A 19,265-nucleotide genomic window follows, 5' to 3' on the forward strand; every position below is an offset into this window, starting at 1 on the left:
AAAACTACGTAAAAGTCCGTCTTTGCGACTGTGACGCGGTTGTTTGACTAAGTTTTGCACATATTTTGCACCAGACACAAGGTGAAATAAATAAATTAAAAATCTATTAAAATGTATGCATGTAAATAAAATGAGATCAGACCATGTTTTAAAGAAAATAATGCCAGCAACTGCTTAAACATATTTTTCACAATGTGGCTAAATCAGAGCTTAGCCCATAGAGAAATCCTGCACATGTCCTTGCCATGTTACTGCTATAGCATCATATAAAAACGAATGTCCTTGTCTTCATTAGGAGGATAATGGCTTGTATTTGAGCCCCAGCTGGCATCTGATGAGATCAAGCTACTTTCTGACCTGATCCCACAATGCACCACTGTTTACAAGCCATTTTATCTGTATTACTGCCACAGACAGTGGCGTGATTATGATGGTTTTACTCTCAGTAAAATTGTAATGCAAAACCACCAAGTATTTGTGACTGTCAAAGGATATTTGATGACTTTCTATATCTTTATAGAAGAATGAACCCACACAGTGAGACAATCTCATAATATAGAGCACCATATGTTATACCCAAGCTTGTTTCGTACAATCTGTGAAACATGCACTAACAAAAAAACAAAACAAAAAAAAAACACATTACATATCATGGTGTCTTTCCCTCACTTGGTTATTTGGAAATGTCCTCACCTCCATCTATCAGTGCCGGGAAAAAGCTATCTTATATCACTTCACTTCAAAATGACTTTATCTTCACAGGGGAGTGACAGTCGAGTGTAGCAAAGAGGGCAAGAAGAGTTAAGAGGATGAGAAGGCAGAAGGATTGGGGAAAGTGAGAAGAGAATGATTGGAGGACAATTAAGGATTACTGTGTGACCTCTGCTCGGAGACAAATTGGAAATAAAGACAAAGCCATACAAATGACGCATTTTATCTGAACCACACATTTTATACTCACACCCAACACAGCATATGCAGACAATGACTCCGTCAGAACTTACCCCTGGACACCAAAACATGTTGGGCTCTATTTTCGTAGACAGTGCACGTGCGCTCGGCGTAAAAAGCGGTGCTTCTTGATTTTTGTTTGGAAAGGAAACTCCACCCATGGGCACAGTTGGATTGCACTTAGCACAAGACTTGCGCTGGTCATGAAAATATGGCCCACTGATTTAATTAAGCTGTGAAAGAAGCTTTTGAATGTTTTTGCACCTGCTGGGGTTTTAAGAACGTATGGTTTATGCTGCTGGATGGAGGAGTGCGGCCATGGAGAACGACCTCGAACAAATTCTGGTCCATCATCCGGCGTCTCAGGAGGCTTGAAGCAATGTACCATCAACACTGTATATAGTATGTATGGGGCACTGCTGACTTTAACTCGGGAAGTTGTGAGTCGATGGGGAGAATACTTTGAAGGCCTCCTCAAATCCACCGATATAGTCTGGAGGTTCTGAGGCAGGCTCTACTATCTTAGGGGTTGAGGTCAGTGAGGTGCTTAAGATACGAGTGACACCAGTGACAAGTTGCTCAAGATACAAGCAATTGTTTGGCAGATTTATTGCTTTGGCTTATGAGTAAAAATTTGACGGACGAGCGCTGTTGGGCAATGAACTCAAGTCACTTAACAGGCAGCAGTTTGGCAGACGAACAATTCTTCAAAAATGGGCCTACTACCACTCCCTTGATGTTTACTGTTAAACTAAATAAAACAGAGAATTAGACATTGTGCATTCAAAACAACCACATAGCTTTGCCTTCTGCTAGTTTACTGCTAAAGTACAAAGGAAAATGCCATAGATGGGCTAACAAATTGAATCGATCGGCACAATGTGATCATCCTTTAAGCGGACATTTGAACATACATTTTGCATCAAAATGTATCAGTACAAAACAATACTCACAGGGATATTTTCTGTCCTCTGTTAATCATTTTATTGTGCATTGTTTGGTGAAAATATTAATATAGTTTACGCAGTCATTTACAGTAGTTGTGAAAGTACTTCTTGTTTGTGTCTTCATGACTGTACAGTATTATGGTGGCCAAGTTGAGCGCACAGTCGCAATTAATCAATCACACTGCACAAACTGTTTAATTCTTTGCATATCATTTAATTATGTCAATACTATACATTTTATTAAGAACATAATGCTATTTTCCTTATTAGAAACACATTATATGATGCTTTGAAGTTTTTGGGGGGCTGGAATGGATGAATTGCATTTCAGTTCATTTCATTAGACTAAGATGATTTGAGAAACAAGTGTTTTAAGCTAAGTGTGTGCTCATAGAAAAAACTGAACTCATATGACACCACTTGATGCAACACATAAATCTTGGAAAATGGTGTCCAAATATTCAAACACTCAACAACCAATTTAAAATATCAACAATCCCTTCAAATGACATGAACAATTATTGTGTTTCATTCAAACATACAATAACAGTCTGTAGGAATCGAAACAGACCATACACTCATGAAATGATATTCATCACTTTTATGGCATCCAATTAAGTCAGAATTTAAAACTTTGTACACAAGGTCACAGCTTCTCATATCAGCCTGAAGGCAGTGGAGCGCTTAACTGCCTTTGTGTGACAGTGCTTTTGTATCTTTGCACAGATTTTTATGAGAACAGGCTAAAAACATGACATTTTGTTGTGCAGGTGGAAAAAAAATGCCATTAATATTCAACCCAGAACACATCTACAGCATCATTAAACTGCTGCACATTGCAACACTTCAAACAGGACTTTGAGAATAAAAATGTACAATATAAGTTGTAAAATTTTACTTCAATTGCAACTGGAAGTTAATTCAACTGAAATATTTGTCACTTGGTGTGCTTCTGTTGTAGACAGAGCCAGGCTTGATAAAACATGGTTATGTCCTTCAGGAGGCAAGACTGGAGACTATTGATTGGAACGTACCGTCCAATATAAGAGGCTACATTGCTGACAAGACCTATCAGACACTGGAGGGTGACCTCAGATTAATTGCCACACAGGTGGACAGGTCAACAACATATTTTTGGACGCTGTGTGCACATGTGTATATTTGTAGAGTATGTTCTTTTTTTCCACCCTGCAATCCAGTGTTGACTCTGAGCTACTGGCCTTCAAAGCATCACAGACTCAAGTTTAAAATTAAATACACAAGAGTTTAAAAAACATTCCCACAGGACAAATCCATGGCTGTTATTAAAAACACAAGCATTACTTGAAGGCCTTGACTAATTAAAAAGGTCTTTCTTCTATTTTACTGAGGGGTGGGCGTGGGGCGGTTGCTACTGAGGGAAACAAGATAAACAGATGATGAGGAGATAAAATTGCCGCAACTCCCCGTATTGTCAATACTCCTCAGGGTTTCACTGTTTAGCCTGTGAGACGCACTACAGCAAAGAATGATGGAGAGATGAAAATGCGGAGAGGGGGCCTCTGGGAGGATGCAGTGACAGAACGGCTTCACCAAGCAGAAAATTAATTATTGAAAACAGGGTCAAATCATATTGTTGCGGATGTAAGTGAAGAATGGGGAAGATAAACAGCCTGCTTTAGTTTGAATATCGGTGGAAAAATTACACAGGGAAACACATCCTGGGAAAAGATGGGTGATTTTCAATATTCAATACCACTGCACTACTAATATATAACACCAACAAGCATACACAATGTAGTGAAAGTTGCATGCATGGGGGTGGGAATTTGTTGCTGGCAGCAAAGTATTATTATTTTTTTTTAGATGAGCACTAAGGAGCAAATACAAGTCTTTGAAGGAAGCTTCAAAGTGGAATAGCGTAACGGATTAATTTCAGGTAGAAGTTGTTTACTGTCACAGTTTACGTGAATTTAACAAAACCTGCTTTACTCAAATATGTGCGAAAAAGTAGTAAATATAATATTCATTGATTGGCTTGCCTGGAGGAAAGGCAAACAAGGAAGAAAAGTCTCAAAAAACAGCATGACTGTCGATCACGGAGGATAAATAAGTATAAGTCGGTTATCATTTCATTGTAGAGTGTGTTATTGGTTTTTTTTCTATTGTTTTTTTTTTGTATTTTATTATTATTTTATTATTACTATTTTAAGTAAACTGTATTTACCATTAATCTTAGCTGTTTTTCTTCTATTGCAACATGTATGTAATTGGCAACCATCCTGCTCAACAGGTAAGTTTATGAACTCATTTTTTATTTTTAATTGATTGTAAATTCCCCAAATTAAAATTTCAAACCAATAACTTTCAGGGATCTATTTTTGTGGCCAGCACAAGTCTAGCGCGACAAGCTGTCTTTAATCAGAGCGATGGTGTATAAGACCAAGTATAACTATGTTCGCAGACGCACGAAAGCCGGCGCAAGAGAGCGCACAAAAAAAAGGGTGGTCAACGGTGTTGTGCACATGAACACTGCCGACTTGATTCACCTTCAATTGAATCAGCTCATTTTATTCTCTTTAAATGTGGCACGCAAGAGGCGCACAGCTGATTCTTGACATAGCATAAGAAGAAAGTGATTTTCTTGTGTCCGGCGGGAGGTGCTTAAATTACATTTATAAGGAACTGCCAGCAGACCTCCGTGGGCGGATTATGTAAAGTTTCCTAAAGAGATCACATGACTGTGAGAGGGCACTTGGAGACCTGTATGCATGTGTAAATAAGAAGATAAGGGAGGTTCATTTTATCTTCCTGTTGCTATTATCTATCAAGTTATCACTGTTGACAAAGAAAAGTTGTAGATAATTTGATCAAATAAAACTGTGATCCACAACATGTAATAATCTCATAACCAGGCACAAGACTAAAACAAACTCACATGTTGCTGCAGTACACAATCCAGTAAATAAAGACTATCTTAGAAAAAAATCCGCAATCTTACATTATTTCTTTATCTGTAAGTGACTTACAGTATACAAGCATGTCAGTAATTTCTGACATTAGTAAGACAGCATTGTTAGATTTGGGCTGATTAGTCCCTGTGCATATGCAAAAGAAGCACAATTATTCAGTCACAAGCAGCACAGATGCTCTCTTTTGTAAATTTATCTCTTCTATAAACTCTTCATACCAGGATTACGCTATGTTGACATGCATCTTATCTCAGTGAATTATATCGAAACACGTAATTGCTTTTTTTCTAATTACCCATTCAGCGGAATACAATGTGTATAATGAAGTTGTAATTTCAATTTGCATTTTGATTTGTTTCTTGTTCAGTTTTCTGTTTGCCAACTCTGTTGTTAGTTAAGCAGCCGTCTGGAGCCTTGTAGTAAAGTTAGTGTAGCACAGAAAGAGGTATCATCATTGGATATCTGTTATAAACCTTAGCGCATTCTAAAAATCATGGAACCATTGAGCACCATAAAGTGAGTAAACATCACTTATGATAGGTTAAAATCTCTGGTGAGTTTTGTTTCCATATTACTTAAACATGTTATCATATTAAATACCAGCCCTGCTGTAGCAGTATATACACATACATTCAAAAGAAGAATAGCAAGTCACCTACTATGTATGTATCCTATCTAATGTTGAACTACATCCAAAATGCAATCATTTGGCTTGACCTCCATTCATTTTACTCACAGTTGATCAATGAAATGTAGTCCAATGTTCATCCCCTGCCGGGGAAAGTCACATGACTACAGCCCACTATATTTAAGTAGTCAAGCTCTGCAAAATCACAAACATCAGAACTAATACATGGTCCACTGGAGAGATTTACCCTATCATAGTACTGCCTTTACCCCCTAATTTTATATGAGACATTTAATGGTTTTCGACTCAAATGATGTGAAGCTAACCCTGAAAATAGCTCCATGTTCCTGAAGGGGAAGGCTTTGATAATTCTGCGCGCATTAGCCATGCTTCTATCTGCAGGAGACGACAAACTGTGTGCTTGGTTATCTCTCCATTCCATACTGACATATCTGCACACTACCTGAGACAGAGAGCAGAAAGCAATTGCACCAAACATGGCTGGATTACACCCACATTTTTATGGGGACGGAAATTGCAGAGCAGAACATTTAAAGCTCATTGTAAATAAAGTCCTGAATCCTGCTGCGGTACATTATTGACTTTCAATCAAAGCTTTATCCCTAATTAATTGAGGGATTAAAAAGTGGTTAATGGTGTTTATTGGTAATGTATAGATCACACAATGGTGTGTAGGTATGTATGAATGTGTGACTGTTGACAGGATGTCCATAAAATGTATGGACACGTCATCTGATGTTATGCCAAGAACTAAATTCATTACGTTAGAGCTAAAGCTGTTATGTGACAAAAACAATATGGTGAGGGGAAAAAAAAACACCTGGAACTGATTAAAGCAATTTCTCAAACTCACCATCTTGCACCATCTTTTTGCCAGAACCGATGTGGGTTTTGGTCCCTGGGTGTCCATATCTTCCAGGCTTAATATCGCGCTCTAAAAAAACATGTGGGGGAAAAATAACAGTCAAGTTGCTGAAGCCAAGACTATCGAGTCCACGGGTCGGCAACCTTTTACACTCAAATATCCATTTCGACCAGGTTTCCACGGGAGCCTAAAATGAAATATATACATGTAAGTATATATATATATATATATATATATATGTAAGTATATATATATATATATATATATATATATATATATATATATATATATATATATATATATATAATGGCGGCACGGTGATCAACTGGTTAGCACGTCCGCTTCACAGTTCAGAGGTCGTGGGTTTGATCCTGGCCTCCCTGCATGGAGTTGGCATGTTCTCCCCGTGCCTGCGTGGGTTTTCTCCGTGTACTCCGGTTTCCTCCCACATTCCAAAAACATGCATGGTAAGTTGATTGGACTCTCTAAATTGCCCCTAGGTGTGATTGTGAGTGCGGATGTTTGTTTGTCTCTGTGTGCCCTGCGATTGGCTGGCAACCAATTCGGGGTGTCCCCCGCCTACTGCCCAAAGACAGCTGGGATAGGCTCCAGCACGCCCCGCGACCCTTGTGAGGATAAGCGGTATCGATAATGGATGGATATATGATATATATTACATATGATTGTTGTTGATTGGTCACTCTAAATTGCCCCCAGGTGTGATTGTGAGTGTATGTTTGTTTGTCTCTATGTGCCCTGCAATTGGCTGGCAGCCAGTTCAGGGTGTACTCTTCCTGCTGCCCGAAGACAGCTAGGATAGGACCCGTGACCCTTGTGGGATAAGCGGTTAGGATAACGGATGGGTGGAAAAAGAAACGGCAAATATATTTTTTGTCAGTCCTGCAACCTTTCTGACACATTTCATATTAATTCTATTAAAATAAAACTGATGCTATCTGCATTGGTGATACATCAGATTTATTTTCTGTTTCCTTATGTGTGTCATCATGAAGATATCAACGGAATATTGTCTTTGGTCAGTGACCTCAACAAAAAACATTTCTAATTCGTTCACAAAGCATCCAGATGGTTTCAGATGGTCATAAATATTACCAAATGTCTGCTGTAACAAGGTCAATTAAACAGCATCTGCGCCAGAAGGTGTTTCTAAGAGCAACAGAACATTTAGGCAATAATTGCTGATGGCAAAACAAAGTTCAGGAAAAAAACAACAACAAACTCTATTTTCTGAAGCTTTTTCAGTTCAAGATTCAAATTAAAATTTTGGTTTATCAATAGGAACCTAATATAAAAAGCCCAAACTGTTATAAGGTTTTGCATTAAGGAATTAGGGCTCAAGTTCGAAAAACCTCGAGCATCAAAAACAAGTACATAGGTAATATCATGTTCACAATCACGACACTTTCACTCTGATTTTCACTTTAAAATGCATGTTAACATTATTTACTCTTCAGAGACAGATGAAGACAAAAATAACACAATGCAATACAAACATACCTAAATAATATTGTATGCAAGTTGCCTGCAATGCAATGATATGTAAGATCAGCGTATGCGCCTCCATGTCAGTGCATATACCGAGAAAGTCACATGGCCGATACAGCCACTGTATTGCTCAAACACGACCTGCTACTGGGGCACTGCTCTTTATAAGAAAGCGCATCTGTCAGCGGGTTGCATTTCGGCCTAATGAATCACACATCTTTTGAAGCTCAATTCTTCCCATCAAGGCAGTGTGACATGGATTCGGAAATAAGAAGAAGGGATTCCACCCTGTGGGACCATTGTGATCTCATATAAGCAAATACCTTCCCTTTGGAATGACCTTTCATTGAATGTTAGGCAAGCCCCCTCTCCCCTGTCCATTTTTAAATCCCGTTTGAAGACACATTTCTATTCTTTGGCTTTTGATCCGACCTGAGACGGACAGTTTTTTTCACTTGTTGTATTATGGCTATTTTGTTGTATGTAAAGTGCTTTGTCACAGCTGTAGCTGTTGTGAAATACGCTTTATAAATAATTGTATTGCGTTGTATCACTACTCACCACAACTGGGATCCAGACAGAAAAAGAGGCAACAAACAATGAATCGACAAGGACCAAAAGAAATACAGGAACTCGGATGGATACAAGCAAACTGAACAGACACCTGGACAAAACACGAGTGGCTGAGGGAGCTAATTGGTAGACACAAGGGACCAGGTTGACGAGAACGGTTAGACACAAATAAACTCTAACGAGCAAGACAGGACACGAACCACAAGAAAACAAGACATAACAGGAAACAAAAGTAAATATAATCTAGACAACAAAAGATCATCAATAGATCATGACACAAACAGGCTGAGGAAATTTGCAATTTGGAGGCTCGCAGCACTTTTATTTTTTGCTGTTGTTGCAGCCATTGGTGCCAAACTGGAGTCGACTCATAACAAAAATGACTTTAATGCTTTGTATGCATCAAAAAGGCAGTATAGACCTTCAAAGGCAGGTTCAAGGTCTGCTAAAATGTTTGAAGTTGCAAAGAAGAAGCCAAATGAGTTTGTCATAGCTTTTGACATGGGAAATGTCTGCCTGATTATTATTTTTGCATTCATCCAATGACTGGTTAGCTTCAATGACTGAATTTGTGTTTAATTAGGTAAAACCACTCGGTGGCGTGTGAAATTGAGAGTGATTGATTGTCTGACTCTACATCCTGTATAGCCCGTGACTGAATGGCGACCAGTCCAGGGTTCAATCCACCTTTCACCCGGAATCAGATGGGAAAGAGCCCAGTTCCCCGTGACCATGAATAGGAAAAGCAGTGTAGAAATTTGATGGATGCGTCAGTAAAATCAATACATTTTGTGATAGTTTATATGTGGCAAGCCAATTAGTCAACATCATTTTCATTATTCTCTTCTTTTCTAGGTCTTGTATTAATATATTTCTTTGAGTTCTCGTCACTACAGGAAAACTCTTGGGTCTTTTCTGTTGGCGTTGTTGTGTATTTTCCTCAACTTCTTCATCCTTGCCACTGTCACTGCCACATGCTGGTATTCAGCCTGAGGGGCTGCTGCTAAGACGGAAGGCATCGACGGTCTGCTTTCTGAAGTTTATTTAGGCTCATTTACAATGATCACTAGAGTCTCTTGGCTGTGGGGCACAATGGGCTAAGAACAAACACATACATAATCAGTCAGTATTGAGTTAATTTCTCATTGAAAATAGCCTAATACGCACACACACGCACAGACAATGTAGTCAAATAATTCAAAGCTTCATTTTGCTTTGAATTTGTGGCTGGGTTTGTCTGTTTTTCATCACTGGAGGTGCAGCGCTAACGACTGACTTTACCCACTGGCACACACAATCATTCAATCTTTATCTTAATTTCTCTTGACAATTCAGTGCACATCACACATTTTATTGTTTTCCTTATAGAGTTTTTGGATTCTCCTTTACCTTAATTATCAATATCTATTCTTTGACTGTTTTATTCTCTGCATGCCAGCAAAATATCATTTCCAAGAATCATTGAATTCTCTGCATGTGTAACTGATAGTTTTGTGTACATGCAACCTAACTCCACACCCTTCTGAAAGAGCAAGATAAGAGGGTCTTGGATATTGAGTCGTTTTTTATGATGTGGCCAACGAGCCATTAAAATCTGAGTGGTAAACAGTGCCTAAAAAATGCTCGTAGAGCAAGCTATGAAGCCTATGCACATGACACCAAAATTCTTCTTATTTCAGTTCACACTCTGCTCTACACAGCGACACGGTATGACACTGTTTGTTATCCTATCTGTGTCTTCTCTTATCAGTTTCTCTCTTACTAATTCTTTTAGCTCCATGCGCTGCAGATCAAAGATGGATACGCCAGAATGTATTGTGTTATGAAGCAGACAGAGATTTAGAGAGGGCCGGCCGGCTGCAGGGAGTGGGACTGATTCGAAATGGGAGCAGACAGATATATTCAGAGAGACAGTAGGTTAATGAATCAGAGAAATAGCTGATGAAATCTAACACAAGAATGGCGGGAAAGGAAAATGTCACATCCAATCAGACTGACTGGCAATTTGGAAGCTGCAATGCTTTGTTTTTGCAGTCATTTGTGGCGAATGGAGGGATAATACAAAGGACTTACTTATTAGGTGCCAAAATGGTTACTATGGTATCCAATGACTTAACTCATGTAACCTAAAGTACATAATCAAGTGGACAGGAGTGGTAAACACCTGAAAACTGACCTTGGATGAACTTTATTGTATCTTTAAACTAGCCCCTCTTTTGTTTGTCTCCATTGTCCATTGTGTCCTCAAGTAGTCTCTCAGTGCCAGTTTGACTCTCCTTTGCCTTCCTGCACTGGCTGTGATAATGGCTTCCTGCTATTTGCAATCCTCCCTTTGACTCGCAACCCTGGATAATGCGTTGCAATCGCAAACTCACAAATCTGTTGGGCAAGCTGATATAAAGGAACCCAGAATGTAGCAGGCTAGAATACTGATTTTGGTATTTGTCTTATTCACAGTACAATGGTTATCTCCTGCCAAGGACTCTTCCAAACCTCTTGTCCATGCATCCGTCTTAAAGGCCTTTTAGGGGCAACTCTCCAAAGATTGCAGACGGGTTGGGGCAGAAAATAAAACGGAGAATGGCAGATAAATAAGAATGTAGTTACTGAATATAAAGTTGAATTTCTACAGTATGAGTGAAGAGGTATGAGTTCATCAGAAATACAGTGTAGAATAAGCCATTACTAGTATTTTTTCAAGGCACACTGCTTACAAAGAGGGGATAAGATGTCTTATCCACTTGCTATTGTGGCAGCAGCCAACAACAGATTTCCATTTTGGCGAGTGAGCAATGGAGATTGTTTGAGAGTGTGCATTCTGTCGCATTTGAATGGTAAAAGGAATGGATCTCATATAACAGATTGCTGCAGTTGGTCACAGGTGGCGCAAGCAAAGGCAGCAACAACTGTGTGTTCCTGAAAGCATATGGTCACCTCCCGAACAATATGCCTACTGCATAACATTATGGCTTTTTGTTTTCATGTTTAATACAGCACAAGATATAGGATGACCCATCACCATTGTAGTTGTCAAAAAGTAACAGTATTATTGTAAAGCACAGGGCAAAAAAAAAACATTCTAGAATGACTTCCAGCATTATTTTGTGTATTATGTCAAACTGTCCTCATTGACCGAAAGAAATGAACGACAATGTGATCTCATATTCAATATTGGGCAATCTGGCCTGCTGTGACACAGGCTTGTGTTAAACACACTCACACACACACCTACACCCCCCCCCACACACACACACCCACACAAACACACACAAATGCTTTCTTGCAAAGAGGTAGACATCTGCATCATAGCATAACGTGAACAGTGAATGAACAGGTTAACCATCTTGTACCACCAAATAGGTCACTAAGATGTTACTATGGAAACAGCTAAGTTTTGTGAATCTTGACTGTGACGGTTTTGAAGACATGCCCAAATGATGAGGGGTTGAGAGATTTTATGTGCTGCACATCGTTTTCAAAACAGAAAGATGCTTCAAGCCAGAACATAGGCAAATAATTACTGTATATTGGCTTCCAGAGATGGAATTCATGAACATGGGCAATGTTTGAAGCACAAATGAATGTTTGCATTTCTAATTTTATTGGAGAGCAGTACCATTGCAAGAAAGTTGATGAACAGTCACAACAAAATACAAGTTAAGTCAGTCTCGTAGTTCAACGAGTAACTTATGACTATTTTACGGCATATATCCATAATTTGTATATTATTTACGAATCTGTTCTGGTAGAAAATATGATCCTTGTAATAGTGTTGCACAATACAGTATATAGAAAAAAGATCAATATTGGCCCATGCAATGTGCATATATCGCAAAGACATGTAATACGTTTCTTATGGAATTGGATGCTTTTGTCTGAATGTGACCAGTCAGACAAACACTTAAACGTGCATTTCCATCCAATAGTTGAGCATTATCTAAGGTAATTGCAATTAATTAGCTAAGAATATATTGAGCTTGCTTATTTTGATGCATCAAAAATGTAATTCTTTCATTAGATAAACAAAAATTTAATTTCTTGAGGTACGTGTTAAACATTGCAATATCGATATTGCTATATTCAACAACCATATCACATGTTTTTCCAATATCGTGCAGTCCTAACTTGTCATGCTTTATGCGTGTTTTTGTAACAAAAGGAGCCTTTGAGACTTCTCCCTCTCACCCCTAAAAAAGCCTACATTTTCCAGTGAACTCCATATTCACTGTGTTAAGTACATATTATGCTGTTAGAAATGCATATTGGTCAAGCTCCAACAAGTTTTTGTTTATTTTGTCAATCAATTGTTTCACAATGACAGAATGGGCACGTTAAGTTCGACAACATCTAGCTGCACACATATAAAATGAAAATTGCAAAACATTAGGGATGGGAATTTCGAATAATTTGCCCGCCGACTAGTCTCAAATTTTATTTGCGACTAGTCGACTAGTCTTTTAGCAAGAAAACTTGAAATTTAATACATTTTGAATACAAAGTTTAAAATGCAAATGTTTTGTGTATTTACAGTAGGGGCTATTGTAGCCCAAACATTAAGGACAGTTTGTTTATTTAAATTCTATTGATGTAACAACAACTGACTGAATTAAAGTGAACAATTGAAAGAAAAATACATTTCTAATACATTTGCCAATGCAATGCATGGCATTTATTATGTCATGTCATCTTCCAAACCGCTTATCCTATATAGGGTCGCGGGGAGTTGCTGGAGCCTATCCCAGCCGTCAATGGGCGAAGGCAGACTACACCCCGAACTGGTCGCCAGCCCGTCGCAGGGCACACATAGACACTGTCACTGAGCGGGAATCGATCCCACGCTGCCCGCACACAACTCAGGCGTGTGTACCACTACACTATCAGCGGACACATTTATTATGAATAATGTAATGAGTAATGGTACCGACTCCCAGTCCAGCAGGGTCTCATTCCCCATGTTAGGTGCATTATCATGCACAGTTTTAATAAAACTTCGCTATATTAATAAAATTGTATTGTATTGTATTGTATTGTATTATTCAAAATAATTTCCAACTATAATTAGCTAATTCACCCACAATGCATAGTGAGTGCTATTGGCTCATGCGCACAATGGCTCTCTGTCACCTGTCAGTTACCAGAAATTCGCTGCTTACAAGATCACTTACACACAGACTTCACTGAATACTTTTCAGTTCATGCAGCATTTACAAAAGATCCAATACACCACTATTGTTACTCTAGTCGAACGTATAATATCAGTTAGTTATTTTTTTTGCGATCGATGGCGGGAGCACCTCGATGCGCCCCCGTGCCCGAGCGTGTGTGTGTGCATGAATAATGGCGGAACCGACCACTTTATAAGGGAGGGCGGGGTGGGAGGCCAATAATTTTTATGAATAAGGACGGAGGGACGAGGCCGGAAGAGTACCCAGGTCGCGGACAGAGGACGAAGGACAGACCGGGTCAAGTGCCTAGCTCTGGTAACACCACAAGGTTCCATTATTCTGCTACATTTTCATGATAACTGAGTGATTCTTATGATAACACCAAAGACATTTTATAGTGGTATTGAACCAGTCCACATTTCCTCAGGTGGTAAGGTTGGACACTCTGCAAACCTTGAACAGGATTAGCCATATATAACATGGACAGTGGATGTATGGTATTCATCTTTAAAGTCGTTTTGCAGTGGCTTTCTTGTGATCACATGTACTATTTATAAAATCAATTAGAAAGAAAGTTAAGAACAATTAAGAACATTTCATTTACCAACAGGGGATGCGACAGCTTACAATTCAGTACCACCGACAAGTCAACCCCATTTCATTCATTAGATTTTACTGAGGGATACATTAATCACCAACTAATTCATCAAGGGACTAGATTTTCCTCCATCAACCTTGCAGCTACTGATTAGTCTCCAAGGGCGACAAGTGATTCATTAGTCAAACTTAGATCAACAGGCAATGAATGATACCAGTATCCTTTAAGGTGTATTGACCTGCCGCCAAGTGTTGTGGTCACACTTGACACTTTAATTTGAATTATATAATTTGACCATATGCGCACACACATTCTCAAAGACAACTGAGTGCAGAGTGATGAATTGAATCTAGAGCGGTGAGAGTGGATGTGGATGCATTTCGAAACATAACATTGCTGTAATCCAGGGTACCGAAAAATGGCTTCAATATTCATTTTGCTTTGCAATGAAACAAAGCTTAAATTTTCTTTATACTGTAAATACCAAATTTTCAGCCTTAACTTTGCAGCAAGCATGGCAATGTGAGATTTGAGCTTTAGTTTTTCATCCGGCCAGATGGAAAGGTGTGTATATATATATATATATATATATATATATATATATATATATATACACACACATACCTTCCAGTCCAGGTCTTAATGTCATTGCCCACATGAATATTGAAGTTGCCCAGCAAAACGAGTCCCCAGCAGGAGTACTCTTCAGCATTCATTCCAAGGTCTCCAAAAAGGGTGGGTGGTCTGAACTGTTGTTTCGAGCAAAAGCACAAACAACCCTCTCGTTCATCGGCGTGAACCCAATCTACAGGCGCTAAAATGGGGGAGCAATAACAAGGCCCACACCTGCTCTGTGTCTCTTACGGTGGGAAATTACAGCACGGAAGAGAGTCCAACCCCTCTCACTTGTACTTGACTTGCACCAGAGCCGAAGCTGTGTGTGGGGGCGAGTCCGACTATATCTTGCCAAAACTTCTCTGCCTTGCACACCATCTCCTTCCGGGCTCCTTCCCTGTCACATTCCACGTCCCCTGTGCCAGCTTCAGTAGATGAGAATCGAACAGCCACCCTCACCTAGGACCTGTTTGCTATGGGTGACCTTGCCAGGGGCATAAAGCCCCAGACAACTTAGCTCCTAGCTTCACTAGGACACACAAACGCCTCCACCACAATAAGGTGACAGCTCATTAAGGGGTGCCTCCTTTTTTATTTCACAAAAACCTGATATTCCGAAAGGAGTGTGTAGATTTTCAATGTAGATTGTGAACAAGACTCAGTAATTTCAACCTCTAGACCAGCGGTCCCCAACCAACGGGCCGCGGCCTGGTACCGGGCCACAGGCCATTTGGGACCGGGCCACGGCGGGCTGCATAGATGAAAGAAAAAAAAATAACGTACAATACTTGCGGTTTATTTATCATCCATGGGTGAAAAATGTGTCATTTTGAAAAGTGACCGATTCTCTCCATTAAATCCATATATGACCGACTCTTAACGCATGTCAAGTTGTCTCTGTCGCGTATCACTAATAATTAGTGCGCGGGTTAGCAAATGAGTAAAATAAACAGACATATTTTGGAGAGTTTCTCCCCCAACACCCCCAGACGGTGAATAGTTACAGGGCCGCGAAGGGTATAGACTTGTATGAACCGGTCCGTGGCAGAAAAAAGGTTGGTGACAACTGTTCTAGACAACAAAACAAAGCTGATGCCTTGATTTACTGTCTTATTTACACACTGTTTACCAACATTTTTGACAAGATTGGCTCTGTTGGGCATTAGGACGCCAACATTTTCCAAATTGTGTCTTGTATCACAAAGACTTTTATGCTCTCAGTGGCTGTGGCTTGGCAGCGAAAATTGTCCCACGCCAGCTGGGTGAAAATTAACTTCATGAGATGCAATGCAGGCCCAGAAATGCACCATTTGTTCCCAAATTGTTAGATTGATTTCCTTTATTCAGTTGCCACCTAATAGTTCTCTTGTCCATTACTCTCTCCAGATGACTGTTTGCATGAGAGTAACTGCATGGTGAAATTGGGAGTGTGCCAGTAACAGAGCGGTCATACTAGCAAAGCAACAATGGAGCCACTGTAGTTCCACAGGAGAAAGGAAAAATCAAACAAGATTGAAGAAAATTTCTTTCAGCACATTGGGATCGAAGTTTGCTTTATCCTCTCAGCAAAAAGCTACTTTGTACTTCTAATACTGTAAAATAAAATGGTAGATGTCACATTGGCAAAACATCACAAGCTACCAAGAAATACCCCCCGCCCCAGGTAAAACTGTTTTGTTGCGAACCAAACAACATTTTTTTGATGTTTCACTGGATGTAGGAACCACATACAGTAGGTACTGAATGGGGCCTCTCATTCACAAAAGACATTCAGAGAACTCAATGGTGAAAAATGTAGGGACAAAAGGAGATTTTATCTTTTTGCATAGCTGCATCTAACAATATACATCCATCCATTCATTATCCAAACCGCTCTTCCTCATAAGGGTCACGGGCGTGCTGAGCCTATCACAGCTGTCATCGGGCAGTAGGTGGGGTACACCCTGAACTGGTTGCCAGCCATTCACAGGGGACACAGAAACGAACAACCACACAATCACAATCACACCTACGGGCAATTTAGAGTGATCAATTAACCTACCACGCATGTTTTCGGAATGTGGCAGAAAACCGGAGTGCCAGGAGAAAACCCACACAGGCACGAGGAGAACATGCAAACTCCCCACAGGAAGGCGCCGGGGCCAGATTCGAACCTACAATCTCGGAACTGTGAGGCAGACATGCTAACCAGTCGACCACCGTGCCACCCACAATATACATGAACTATCCATCCATCCATTATCGATACCGCTTATTCCTCACAAGGGTCGCGGGGCGTGCTGGAGCCTATCCCAGCTGTCTTCGGGCAGTAGGCGGGGAACACCTTGATTTGGTTGCCAGCCAATCGCAGGGCACACAGAGACAAACAAACATCCGCACTCACAATCACACCTAGGGGCAATTTAGAGAGTCCAGTCAACTGACCATGCATGTTTTTGGAATGTGGGAGGAAACCGGAGTACCCGGAGAAAACCCACGCAGGCACGGGGAGAACATACAAAATCCACACAGGGAGGCCGGAGCCGGGACCGAACCGACGACCTCTAAACTGTGAGGCCGACGTGCTAACCAGTCGTTCACCGTGCCGTCCACGTCGTAAGTCAATGTGGCAAAAATAATATAATTTAAATCTAATTCTGCAACACATTAAACGTGTTATTTTGGTCTCACGTATAAATGGTGCCAAAAGATTCAGAAGTCTTGGTATGTGATTAAGTTCTTGGTCCCTGGTGAGAATACATTTGGTTTGTTTTTGTCTTTTGTTTCTCTGAGAATCCTCAGAAATTCCACAATTCACAGTGGTTCAATAATATTCTCATTAGGCATCATATTTGAAAGGAGCCGGCGCAGGTAAATGTATTATGCACACATCTTTCCCTTTTTGTGTTGAATATGTATACCAACCGAGTTTTGTTATGCTGCTCAAAGGGGTGCAATCCAATCAGTTCTGTCATGTGTGGGTGTGTCACAGAGAATGAGCAAGTGTCTGAAATAAGTGAGTTTAGTCAATAGTTACTCAAGGTCTAAGAGCATTACACAATCAGTGTGATTGATATAGCAGACTTGACTTTGTTGCAATTGTTAACCTGTAAGCGCTACATAACATAGGTTTAGGTGCAGGCTCGCACAAGCACACATGCACACACACTTTAAGCTGGGATCTTCTGAAATGCATAATGTAAACTCCACTAGAGTGGCATGACATTAGATGCTAAATAAACATTAGGTACTGATCACAAAGTCACAATTAAGCTTCAAGAACTTTAAAGGAAGTGAGGAATATTGGGGCTACATAGGCAGTTGTACAGAATTGTAAATTTCATTTCAGCCATGTTCAACACAAATCAACAACAGTAAACATGCATTTGTTGACGAACAAAGGTCCTGAATGCATCAAAGAAATGGTGATTGACTAAAGGCAGTAGGCCTCTGAGATCTTCAGACTTGGGTCAGTTAGTAAATCACAAATTTCAAAGTAAACATGGTGAAGCTGCATTTAAGTTGTTATGATGTACGCAAATGGAATAAGATGCCAACAGAAGCGATGTCAGCCCTGACTGGAAATGCTTTTGAATCCAGATTAAAAACATTGCTTTAATTAAGGTCTTCTAATGATTTTAAAAATATTTTCTTTTCTTTTAGTAATTTCAGAAACCGTTTCTTTTAATTAATTTACTTTACTTTAATAACGTTTTCTGTTGTGTTTAAATTTAAGTAAATAATAATGTGTTTAAATGTAAGTAAACAAGTATATTTGAAAGTATCTACACAATATATTTAGTCATTCTTTAATTTCATATTCAGCAGTTTGTATGAAAGACTCACCTTGGTCTAGAGACCTGGCTGGAGCCCAGCTTTTGAAGTAGTCATCCTGAATGTCAACACAACATGATAAATTGTGTTAGAACAAAGTGTTGAACTTGTCATTAAAATTTTGCAAACCAGAAAACAGAGCATCCTGTATAGCAGATTTCAGATTCCTTCATCCGAACTCCAATGTTAAAGTTTTCCAACAAATGGACATGATTGGGAACTTTAAAAGCAGGACAGATGATACTTTTTAGAAGAGACACATGAAAAGAGTACTTATTATCAGAACTGGGCATTCTACCTATCCAATGGCCCGGTTTGTCTATCCGCCTATGACGGACGCCCATTTTGTAGGCGATAAACGATAGATGGGAAAAATAGACAGACTAAGCATACATTGAAAAAAATGATGGTTGAATTTATCATGTGTCATGTGTCATCTTCCACACCGCTTATCCTGTACAGGGTTGCGGGGAGGTGCTGGAGCCTGTACCAGCTGACAATGGGCGAAAGGCAGACTACACCCTGAACTGGTCGCCAGCCAGTCGCAGGGCACACACAGACACTGTCACTGAGCGGGAACCGATCCCATGCTGCTCGCACAAAACTCAGGCATGCGTACCACTGATGAACAG

General features: G+C 39.8%; 1 protein-coding gene across 2 annotated transcripts in view; it reads right to left on the reverse strand.

Annotated features, from left to right (window-relative positions):
• spock1 (SPARC (osteonectin), cwcv and kazal like domains proteoglycan 1) overlaps positions 1–19,265 on the reverse strand; it is a 110,220-nt gene that overhangs the window by 33,570 nt on the left and 57,385 nt on the right. The window contains exons 3-4 of one of the 2 annotated variants that reach the window (XM_086023500.1): positions 18,646–18,691; positions 6,352–6,432 (exon numbers count right to left, since the gene is read on the reverse strand). In XM_086023500.1, the coding sequence (XP_085879626.1) occupies positions 6,352–6,432; positions 18,646–18,691 (127 nt within the window). The remainder of the gene's footprint in view (positions 1–6,351; positions 6,433–18,645; positions 18,692–19,265) is intronic. The other variant, XM_086023501.1, reaches the window with a different exon arrangement.

Source organism: Filicampus tigris, chromosome 2 (genome assembly GCF_054856515.1).
Source record: "Filicampus tigris isolate MCC_2025a chromosome 2, RoL_Ftig_1.0, whole genome shotgun sequence".
Taxonomy (NCBI): Eukaryota; Metazoa; Chordata; class Actinopteri; order Syngnathiformes; family Syngnathidae; genus Filicampus; species Filicampus tigris.